The sequence below is a fragment of the Telmatherina bonti genome (genome assembly GCF_933228915.1).
Source record: "Telmatherina bonti genome assembly, chromosome: 14".
In the NCBI taxonomy this organism is placed as follows: Eukaryota; Metazoa; Chordata; class Actinopteri; order Atheriniformes; family Telmatherinidae; genus Telmatherina; species Telmatherina bonti.
This window is the reverse complement of record NC_136612.1, coordinates 8,889,897-8,901,739: the sequence shown is the minus strand read 5'-3', so window position 1 is coordinate 8,901,739 and position 11,843 is coordinate 8,889,897. Positions and strand designations below refer to the sequence as shown.

General features: G+C 44.2%; 2 protein-coding genes across 2 annotated transcripts; both read right to left on the bottom strand.

Moving 5' to 3' along the window:
- Positions 1–1,504: 1,504 nt before the first annotated feature.
- Positions 1,505–3,109, bottom strand: LOC306765257 (general transcription factor II-I repeat domain-containing protein 2-like; the record flags this gene model as incomplete). The annotated part of the gene is made up of 1 exon (XM_079252661.1): positions 1,505–3,109. The coding sequence occupies one exon, from the start codon at positions 3,107–3,109 to the stop codon at positions 1,505–1,507; it is 1,605 nt and encodes a 534-aa protein (XP_079108787.1).
- Positions 3,110–4,652: 1,543 nt separating this feature from the next.
- On the bottom strand, positions 4,653–11,588 carry pex12 (peroxisomal biogenesis factor 12; the record flags this gene model as incomplete). Its single annotated transcript, XM_079252600.1, has 4 exons — positions 11,428–11,588; positions 11,170–11,296; positions 9,616–10,151; positions 4,653–5,043 (listed from the first exon to the last, which is right to left on the bottom strand). The coding sequence occupies exons 2-4, from the start codon at positions 11,290–11,292 to the stop codon at positions 4,653–4,655; spliced, it is 1,050 nt and encodes a 349-aa protein (XP_079108726.1). The 5' UTR covers positions 11,293–11,296; positions 11,428–11,588.
- Between the last annotated feature and the right edge of the window lie 255 nt (positions 11,589–11,843).

Sequence of the window (11,843 nt, the reverse complement as noted above, 5' to 3'; positions counted from 1 at the left end):
CAGACTGGAGACCAGAACTGCATCCAGAATTAACCCACCGAAGAAAAACCCCTTCCAGGAGTCATCATCATCATCATCGTCAAAGAAAACATGTAAACTGAAGAAAAGTGGAGAAATTTTACTGTAATTTAATTTGTTTTTATCTTTTGTAGTTACTTTGAGTCACATATTACCTCTTTTTTCATCTTTACTGTTTTTATTATTTTTATGTACTTTATATACCTTTATTCCATCATTTCAACATCTTATCCGGTGTTCCTCAGAGGGACTTCTCTGCGCCGGGTGTCATGGTGACCATGGCGGCGGGCTTTTGACCAGTTCCCCTACTGGTGGCCTTGCTGCTGTGGTCTGGTTGGCGTTTCCTTACTGGGCTCCTCAGTGCTCAGCAACAGATAACCAGGTGTGTGTGATGGTAAAGATGAGTGGTGGAAGTGTGTGTGTGTGTGTAATGGGGCTGATGTGTTAATAATAACATGTGAAGCACTTTGTGTTTTATTTTGTAAATAAAGTTTGATTAAAACATTTTCCGTGTCGGTTTTAAGCCGAACTTTTCACCAACAACTGGTCCGACAGTCCCCTACAGCGACACGTTGTAGACGACCTGCGCTACAAACTAAACGTTTTAGCCTCAGGTAGAGACTCACTCATCATTTCTTTGTTTCATAAATGTGATATTTAATATCGAGAAACCTTTGTGTTGTGAAGTATTTCTACGTTACAGCTTGTGAGTCTGATACAGACGTGGAAAAACAAACCTCCCAGAGATCCTCATCGATGACATGAACATCATCGTCTGCTTTATACACTGAGAAGAAAATCAGTGAATCAACTGAAGGTTTAATCCAGGAGTCCCCAAACTTTTTCCTGTGAGGGCCACATAACTTTTCCCTTCTCTGATGAGGGGCCGGGGTCAGTTTGTAACAGAAAAAGTGTGATGATTGCAGGAGTGCCTAAATGTAAAAATTTATTGTTTTCCAGAAAGCCACAATCAAATAACCCTTTCTGGATTCTTCACAGAACAAAAGTCAGAAAATAAATAACACTATTAATAAAATAAATAATAACCAAATAACCCTCTCTGGGTTCTTCACAGAACAAAAGTCCATGGAGCATAAACTTTCTGTTGTGCCGTGCACAGTCTTAACAGGTCCAAGTTCAGCTTAGTTGTCAGAGCAGAATCTCTTACTTAAATGACTCATATGAGCAGTCTCTCAAAGTTCTTGTGTTCCTTCCTTATAATCCTTTTGTAGGTTCCAGTAAGCTTGTAGACCTCGTTGTTTGCAGCTCTCTCTCTCTCTCTCATCAACTTCCCTGTGAAAACCACCAAGCAAGCAGGCTGAGAAACTGAACTAAGTGATACAGGACCTACACAGCACAACCAGTACCACTACCAGTATGGTTGTGGAGATGGATTTTATCCCAGTAGATTTTATTATGATTATATTTGTTTATACTCAGAATGACTCATTCAAGTCAGAAAAGTGAGCTTACCTTTGTATGTTCATCAGTGTGAACTGTGGGCCTGCATCTGGCTGGTGAGAAGTTGAATGTCAGGTTCCATTCTAGTCACTGCCAGTCTCAAACACTGATGCAGATGTTCATCTGTCAATCTTGATCTCATTGGAGTTTTCAGCAGTTTCATGCGTGAAAAGGTTTGCTTGCAGATATACGTGCTGCCAAAAAGTGTTGACATCTTCATTGCGTGTTTTCTGATGTTAGGGAACCTGTCGTTTGGGAGGGCGGCATAGAAGTCAATGAGACTGTTGGGCTTGAATCCGTCTTTCAGAACATCACAGTTCTGTAACTCGGCCAACTCAAACTGATAAGAAGGCTGGGCTTCATCAATGTCGGCAACAAATGGGTTCTGGAAAAGACGGATTTCTTTTGCATGAGCATGTAGTTCACGGAATCGCACACCGAACTCCGCCTTCAGCATTTCCAATGCTTCCACACACTTTTCAGCTGGAAACGGGACCGCTGGGTTCTCTGCAGAGAGGTTTTGTGTAGCAGGGAGATGGATGAAGCTGTGCTTTTTCACTTGTCTCAAAAGCAGCTCTAGTTTCACCTCAAATGCTTTTATGTGGGAATACATGTCGCAAATGAGTTTCCCCTGGCCTTGTAGTTGCAAGTTAAAGCTGTTCAGCATTTCTGTCATGTCTGTTAAAAATGCGAGGTGCCATTTCCATTCTGGGTCCGTCAGCTCTGGCACCCTTTTGTTTTGTGAATGAAGAAATGCGTTAATTTCAGGTAGCAGCTCGTAAAAACGCCTCAAAACTCTGCCCCGGCTCAACCATCGGACCTCTGTGTAGTACAGCACATCTCCGTGCGCAGATTCCAGTTCAGACAGGAATTCTTGGAACTGCCTGTGTTTAAGTCCCTTTGCTCTGATGAAGTTTATGCATGACACCACAACCTTCATGACAGAATCCCACGTCAACACTTTGCAGCACAGTGCTTGCTGGTGAATTAGGCAGTGGACTTGTAGCAGGGCGGTGAGACCCCGTTCTTCCATCTCCCGGTTCATGCGTCCTATTAGACCCCGAGACATGCCCACCATACTAGGAGCCCCGTCAGTTGTGATGCTGGCCAGCTTTGACCAGTCCAGGTCCAACTCTTCCATGGTTTGGTACACTTTGCTGAAAATATCCTCCCCCGTCGTAGTCCCTTTCAGACTTTGGAGTGCTGCCAGCTCCTCGCACATCTCAAAGTTTGCACTAACTCCACGAATAAAAATGAGCAGCTGCGCGGTGTCCTGCACGTCTGTGCTCTCATCCAGTGCTAATGAAAAAAATTCAAATTCTTTTGTCTTCTGCTGCAGCTGGACATATACATTACCCCCGATTTCTTCAATGCGTCTGGTGATTGTACTCGCTGATAGACTCACGGCATTAAAGACATCTTTCTTCTCGGGACACACCTCCTCCGCGACAGCGTTCATGCATTTCTTGACAAACTCTCCATCAGTGAAAGGTTTACCACTGCTTGCTATCAGTTGAGCAACCCGAAAGCTGGCCCGAACAGATGACTGGTTCAGCTGAGCTTGGCGTACAAATGTATTCTGCTGAGCTAACAGTCCACTTTTTAGCTTTGAGAGTTTGTCTGCTCGCATTTGGCCTTGCAAGCTATCATACTTGTCTTTGTGACGAGATTCATAGTGTCGCCGCAGATTGTATTCTTTGAATACCGCCACCGCCGCTTGACAGATGAGACAGACAGCCTTTTCTTTGCATTGAACAAAAAAATAATCGTTTGTCCACTGCAGGTTAAATGCCCTGCATTCTGAATCAATTTTTCTCTTAGCTAATCTTTTCGCCATCATTCCGCTCTCTCTTTGAGAGGGGCGGGTTTAGGATTTTTTTTCTGGGGGTTGCCAGATAGGGGCACAGACTGCACAAGGTTGGAACAGAATGTCATGTTATATGCGTGTATAAAATAGTTACTAACTAATAGTTAATAATGAAAATAGTTCATAACTAAGGAACATTTTATTGCAAAAGTCCAACTTTATTATCAAATACAAATACACATATATGAAAAAAAAAAATCAAAATGCTTTCTGGTATTGTTCAGGGGGCCGGACCAAATGTGGAGGCGGGCCGTATCCGGCCCGCGGGCCGTAGTTTGGGGACCACCGGTTTAATCTATTAAATTTATTATTACATAGTTGTCCTGAGGTTGGCAGCATGATACCCAGGTGTTCCCGCCTCTCGCCCAGTAATTGCTGGGATAGGCTCCAGCTTCCCGCCAACCCTTATCGGTTTGGAAACTGATGAATGTTATCCAGGTCCTTAACGCGATGATGGAAGTTATTAAAGTGTCACAATTCTGTCACATAAATCATATTTCCCGACATGTTCAGTGATGTTTTTTAAATCTATTTTTTATCTTGTTTGCAAACTCCGTCATGACATTGTTTGTTTATATACGAAATGTTTTATTGTTCAGTGAGTTGGACCCAACATTTACTGCAGACGTCTCCAAGACGCCGACTGCTTAAAGAGGACGAGAAAATGGAACTTTACTCCATTTTTATGTCATATAGCCAAACTTACAGCTGCTGAAAGGTAAAGACTCGTTGGCTGCTTTCCAAATAAAACACAGCGGTAGTTTAGCATATTTTGACAGAATATTTAAAATAAAATTGACAATAATAGACAAATTAATCATATTTAATCATTTTAGGTAAACGAGTCTTAAAAGAGCAAAAAGCGCGACTAAAACAGAAAATATTGATCAGGTTCATGTTTAGTTTGGTGCTCCTGATGATAGTCTGCTTAGTTTTCATAAAGTCGTACATGTTACTGGTTTCCCTTCAGTCGCAGCTGCTGGTCATTCTGGTTAGTTCTTGCTGTTGGTTGTACTTTAGGAATCAAATTACAGGATTTTTTCCCCGTTTTTGTTGTTAATTCTGGAAAAAGAAGGATAGAAACAAACATTAACATAAATAAACTTTATTGCAAAGCGAATATTTTACAATGGATTTTCTGACTCATGTTAACAACAATCAAACATCTGAATCATCTTCATGCAGAATTTCTCTAAAAACAAACATTTATAAAAAATACACAGTATTTGAAACAGCCGTGATCAGCAGACGACCTTGGTTACGATCAACGCCACGCTTAGCGGTGAGGAAACGTGTCTGACGAACGTCAGCTCTCCGGCTCGTAGATCTTGACCAGGTGCTGCGGTTCAGATGGGAAACCGGTGACGGGGCAGCGGCGGTTGGCTTTCACGTACGTGTAGACGCAACGGTAACAGAAGACGAAGCCGGAGGTGGACAGCACCGTCGCGTTGCTGCGTGGCCTTCGACACAACGGGCAGCTCGAGGTGTCGGCGTCCTCGCCGGAGTCCTGCTGCAGGTGGAGGGGGGGTGGAGGGGCGGGGAGAGAAGTGAGGGTCTTCACCGCGCTCTGGTTGTCCGACGAGTACCACCACTCCAGGAACTGCAGGAAGAAGACGCCCAGAGACAGGGAGGTGGACAAGGAGACGGCCACGCCCCTCGCCGCTTGTGACATCAACCACCAGGATCTCCGCAGCAGGCTGGAAACATGACGACAACACGGTTACACACTCCTCCGCTCAGTAACACCGTCACACACCTCACAGCTACTCCTGCAGCGACTCCGACAAGATGGGACACGAACTGCGGTTCCATTAGAACCGAGCAGAACCAAATTATCGCAATAAAAGCTACTAAAACAGCTACATTTCGAAAAACTCTCGTATATCGCAAAGACTGTTCTACGCATTATGGGCCCCTGCCGACGTGGGGCCCCTGCCGACGTGGGGCCCCTGTCGACGTGGGGCCCCTGCCGATGTGGGGCCCCTGTCGACGTGGGGCCCCTGCCGATGTGGGCCACACCAGCAGTTTGGACATGAAACAAAACATACAAAAGGCCAGATAGTTACTGTATTTTCAGCATCGTAATTAAATCCTTTCATTTTCTTAAAAATTGACACCACTGTGGCTGCGATGATATCCTTTAGTCAGGATTCGATTCCGATCTTTTGGGTGCCGATTTGATTTAAATTGCAATTCTCACAATTCTTCAATATTGATGATTTTTGTAGAAAAAATGTGTAAAACTTTTTGCTCGTTTTTGCTTGATTTCAATGAGGAAAGAACAACCCAGTTCATTCTAATCATTCTAATGCTATAATCTCCAAGATGACGAGAAAAAAGATCAATTAAAAACAATAAAAACGACAAAAATTTTATAATGGATTTTTTTTTTTTTTTATTTGAAAAAATAAAAATCAATTTTGTAACAAAAGTTTTTTTTGTCAAGCAAAAAATCCCAATATTCGATTTTTCCAATCAGATTTTCCCACTCCTAGACAGCACGTCTCTAAAGCCGCTGCATCTTACGTGCTCACCGAGTTCAATTCAATTCAACTTTATTTATATAGCGTCAAATCACGGCAATGCCATCTCAAGACGCTTTACAGACAGAGGGGAAAACATAATGAAGGCCAATTCATAACAGCCTATATAAGGAAACCAACAGATTGAGTTGAGTCCAACTCAATCTCCCATCCTGAGCAAGCACACTGGCAACAGTGGGAAGGAAAAAACTCCCTTTTAACAGGAAGGAAACCTCCGGCAGAACCTGGCTCAGGACAGGCAGCCATCTGCCTCTGCTGTGTGGGGGGAAGAGGACAGAAAGACAACAGACAACAGGAACTGCTACTCCCGGCCAGGGAGACCTGCTGAGACAGGAGACATACATGTTAATGATGCAACACTGTTATGGGGGGGATAAAGAGAAAAAGAAAGAAGCTCAGTGTATCAGGAAATGTCCCTCAGCAGTCTAAACCTATAGCAGCATAACTAAGGGATGCTAACCATCCCTAGCTATAGGACTTATCAAAAAGATAAGTCTTCAGCCTAGTCTTAAAGGTGGGGAGGGTGTCTGCTTCCCTAACACTAACTGGGAGCTTATTCCATAAGAGAGGGGCCTGATAACCAAAGGCTCTGCCTCCTGCTCGGCTCTTTGAGACTCTAGGAACCACAAGTAAGCCTGCAGTCTGCGAACAAAGTACTCTGCTTGGTATATAAGGAACTATGAGGTCTTTGATATATAGTGGTGCCTGGTTGTGGAGGGCTTTATATGTAAGGAGAAGGATTTTAAATTCTATTCTAGATTCAACAGGCAGCCAATGAAGAGTGGCTAAAACTGGAGAAATATGATCTCTCCTGCTGGTTCTGGTCAGGACTCTGGCTGCAGAATTCTGGATCAGCTGAAGGCTTTTCAGGGCATATTTAGGACAGCCCAGTAATAGAGAGTTACAGTAATCTAGTCTCGAAGTAACAAAAGCGTGAACCAGTTTTTCTGCATCACTCCGAGACAGAATGTCCCTAATTTTGGCTACATTACGTAAATGAAAGAAGGCTGTTTTATTAACCTGCTTAATATGTGGGCCAAAGGACAGGTCAGGGTCAAATATTACTCCAAGGTTTCTCACTGTAGCACTGGAAGCTAAAGTAATGCCATCCAGGTTCATTACAAAACCGGAAAATTTAGCTCTGAGTTTTTCAGATCCAACGAGAATTACTTCAGTCTTATCTGAGTTTAAGAGGAGAAAATTTCTAGACATCCAAGTCTTTATGTCTATGAGACAATTTTGTAGCCTATTGGGCTGATTTGTTTCATCTGGTTTAAAGGATAAGTATAGTTGAGTATCATCTGCATAACAATGAAAGTTTATTCCATGCTGTCTAATAATTTTGCCTAAAGGGAGCATATATAGTGTGAAGAGTATTGGTCCAAGTACAGAACCTTGAGGAACTCCATGACTTACTGTAGTTTGGGAGGAGGACTTGTCATTTACATGAACAAACTGAAGTCTATCAGATAAATATGATTTAAACCAGCTTAACGCTGTACCTGTAATTCCAATCACCTGTTCTAGTCTTTGTAACAGAATGTTATGATCAACTGTATCAAATGCAGCACTAACATCAAGTAAGATAAGTACGGACACAAGTCCTTTGTCTGAGGCCATAAGAAGGTCATTAGTAACTTTCACCAATGCCGTCTCAGTACTATGATGAGCTCTAAATCCTGACTGAAACTCCTCGCATAAATTATTTCTGCTCAGGTGGGCATGTAGCTGAGCTGAAACTATTTTCTCCAGAATTTTGGACATAAACGGGAGGTTAGATATAGGTCTATAATTTGCTATCACCTCTGGATCCAGAGATTGCTTTTTAAGTAAAGACTTGATTACAGCAGTTTTAAATGATTGTGGTACATATCCTGTCACTAAAGACATATTGATAAGATTTAGTAGTGATGTATTAATTAAAGGGAAAATGTCCTTAAAGAGGCTCGTTGGGAGAGGGTCGAAGATACAGGTGGAGGGTTTAGATGAAGCATTATTTTAGTTAATTCAGAGGGTTGGACAGGACAGAAACTATTTAGACACAAGTCAGATCCTGGTTCTAAGGATGCTTCGGAGACCACAACAGGCTCAACATTATAGGTAGAAGGAAGAGTATTGTCAATTTGATCTCTAATAGTGTCAATTTTATTCCTGAAAAAATACATGAAATCATCACAGCTAAGTGAGAAAGGAATACATGGCTCCACAGCGCTCCGGCTCCTAGTAAGCCTGGCTACAATGCTGAAAAGAAACCGAGGGTTGTTTTTGTTTTCCTCTATCAATGATGAATAATAAGCTGTTCTTGCCATACGTAAGGCTTTTTTGTATACGCTTAAACTTTCTTTCCAAAACCTAGCCAGTCTGGTGACATCAGTAGAAAATAAACCAATCTGTGGCCACGCCGTGGTCATGACTGGGATTTTCACAGTTTAGCACAGGATGTCCAACTCCAGTCCTGGAGGTCTGGTCTCCGGCAGGTTTTTATGTTTCCCGCCATCATCACATCGGATTAAAATCAGATGGATCCAGCTGCTTCTTGCCAACCTGTTTATGAGTTTATGTCAGGTCTGTTGGAGCAGGGAGACAACGCAAACCTGCAGGAAACCGGCTCTGGAGGACTGGAGTTTTATCTCTTATGTCGACGTTGGAATGAACTGTGAAGACGTAACTGTGCTTCGCGGGTTTCTTAATGGAACAGTTTGGTAAGAAACAACAAACGGGTTTGTCGTTCAGATAAACAAAAAAACCTACAAATCCTGTTAAAAACAAGCTTTCCTGGCGGGACGTGGTCCCACTAACAGACTCCAACATACCGAACGCCACATGCTCTGCTGCACTGGCATCCTGCAGTCTCGTTATCGACTCATTATTAATCAGCCGCTTGAACTAAAGCAGGAATGGTTGGTTAGAAACACACGACTGTGACTTTATGATCGTGTCTCCACGTATTAACGGTCCGAGGCTTTTCTGATGTCTTGCACCGTCTCCATAGAGACAGACATTGGAAGGATTCCAGCAAGGGTTCAGCTAGCTAATAGCATGTTGCTAACATCACCATGCAAACATGTTACTTTTCCATTTCGTCTCCAGCTACATTTGTCTAGTTTTAGCCTCACCCTAGCAACACCCTTACCATCTCCTAGCAACACGCTAACCATCTCCAAGCAACACCCTTACCATCTCCTAGCAACACCCTTACCATCTCTTAGCAACACGCTAACCATCTCCTAGCAACACGCTAACCATCTCCAAGCAACACCCTTACCATCTCCTAGCAACACCCTTACCATCTCTTAGCAACACGCTAACCATCTCCAAGCAACACCCTTACCATCTCCTAGCAACACCCTTACCATCTCTTAGCAACACGCTAACCATCTCCAAGCAACACACTTACCATGTCCTAGCAACACGCTAACCATCTCCTAGCAACACGCTAACCATCTCCTAGCAACACGCTAACCATCTCCTAGCAACACACTAACCATCTCCTAGCCACATGCTAACCAGTGTAACAGCATAAAGTTATTAGTGTAAAGTATTATTAAGCATAAATGTAAACATAAAGTAGTACTACTGGGAAAACTTGAGTATAAATGGCTAACTGCATCCCACCAGAGGATCTGTGCCATGGAACTGAATAAACAACATGCAGGAACAGAGAAACGCAACATCCCTCCAATCTGCTGCTGAGAGCTGATTGGATAAAAAGCCAACACTGTTTACCTGCCGTCAGCTGGGTTGTTAATGATGCTGCTCTTCCGCTCCATGTCTCTGATATCGTGGGCGTTCAGTCGGGCCAGTCTGACGTTAGCGAGCCACAGCAGCGGACTGTGAGTCCTGGTGGCTCCAAAGACAAAAAGCAGCTGCTGGCAGAAGATCCAGGCCTGCCAGGCGGAGCTGACGTAGGGGTATGCCGCCACCGCCGCCCGGTATAGTCTCTGGCTCCTGCTCTGAGCCAGCCTGATGGAGAAGTCCTCCTCATCCCTCTGCCGTGCCAGCGTTGCCTCTAGTTTGGCCCGAAGGTACGGCACCAAGCACAGGAGCACAAGGGAGCGCCAGCGGGACGTCCTGCCCAGCCCCAGGCGAACAGGAAGCCGTAGCGCGCCGGAAACTCTCTTCAGGCCGTAGAAGTTCTCAGAGAAGGAGGCGCTGCAGTGAGACAGGAAGTGGTTCTGGAGGAGGAGGTCCAGCAGCAGGTAGAACTCATCAAAGCTTCTCCACAGGAAGCCAAAGCGGGACGGGTTGGATTCAGCCAGAACCTGCGAGAGATCCCAGCAGAGGAGGGCCTTAGCAAGGCCGAGTTATCCAATGGGCATTTTGGGCACAGGCCCAGGGGCCCATGCGGGGCAAACACCAGCAGTTTGAACATGAAACAAAATGTACATAAAAGCCAGATAGTTACACTACAGTGTCCAGTGTGTTGCTACTGGTACCACTGGCTGAGAGATGTTAGAAATGTTGTGTCACAGTCCGTACGTTTACATGGGAGTTTTAATTCCACTTAAACTGATGAAAAACGACCATGTAAACACTTTATTCCTGATGCTAATTTCTATTAAAGCGGCTGGTTTATTCGCGTTTTAATCCTGAACTATTTAATTCCTCTGTCATGTAAACCTTCGTTCCGCTCTAAGTTAACTCCAGTCGTTCTGAGCATGCTCGTTACCTTGTCCTGTCCCGATGACGCGCGTTGTTTTACCTCCCGTGTTCGGTGGTCTATCTTTCTTCTCCTTCTCAGTTGCTGCAGAAAGTGAAGTAGTATGCTCGTGTTGAGCTGCTACTTCACATTTATAATAAGACTAGCGGCGAAACTGGAACTTATTATGTAGTTTTAACAAGTTACGACTGAAAAGATGAGAAGCAGGGAGCCAACTTTTTTTTATTTCCGGTATACGTCATACGTCACGTCCACCCTCTGTCCAATCAGAACCTTTCCCAACCCGCCGCTCTAAAGAGGAACTAAGTGAGGACGTGTTTCATGTAAACCTTCATTCTGAATTATTATTTCTATGTAAACTGGTAAGAGAATTAAGCTAATTCCGAATTAAAAAACACCATGTAACCATAGCCAGTGTATCATTCACGAGTTTCACAATATTGCGGTGGGTAAGGGGGCTTTGGGACACTCTGGGCCCAGGGTCTTCTGCACTTTTAATCCGGCCCTGGGTCTTAGTAAACAACTTACTGATGGAGTGTTTTATGAGGCAGAATAAACACACACACACACACACACACACACACACACACACACACACACACACACACACACACACACACCTTGACAGCGTGTCTCAGAGCAGGTCTCACTGCCTCCATCAGGGATTCCTGAGCCAGGACCTCGAAGATGGACGGCAGCTCGCTGGCTGCTGTGGAGGTCAGGTGGGCTCCAGCCTCGGCCATGCTGCTGCACGTGCGCACACACGCTGTTACCATACAAACACTTCACAACAGTCACGTGTTTTAACCTGATGTTCATTATCCAAAGAAACAAATAAACACTTAAAGATGTACACAAAACTCTGAACTTCCACAAACCTTGCTGTTAGCTGCTAAAGTAGCAGATCTGCGTCCCTTCCGTGGAATTAAGATGAGCTCGTGCTGCGCGAGACGCTACAGCGAAACTGTTTATTTGATGTTTATGTTGCATTATTTACCTCCCATCAGGTAAACTGACCACACTGTGCGCAACTACTACTACTTCCGCACTACGTTCCCAGGCGCATAGACATATATACATAGACGCCGCCTTGTACCACGCTGCTTTTCCGCGCTGACGTCTCATCGCGCCGCCATCTTGGGTGGGTCTCCCATGCGCCTCCAATGCATTCATCTGTAAGGTTTAGGTCCAACCACAACAATACCTTCACACATTTGACCGGATTTTTCTCACAGTTGGTTTGTTGCAAAGGGCAGAGGTATTGTTTTGATACAGATCACTGTAAAACATTAAA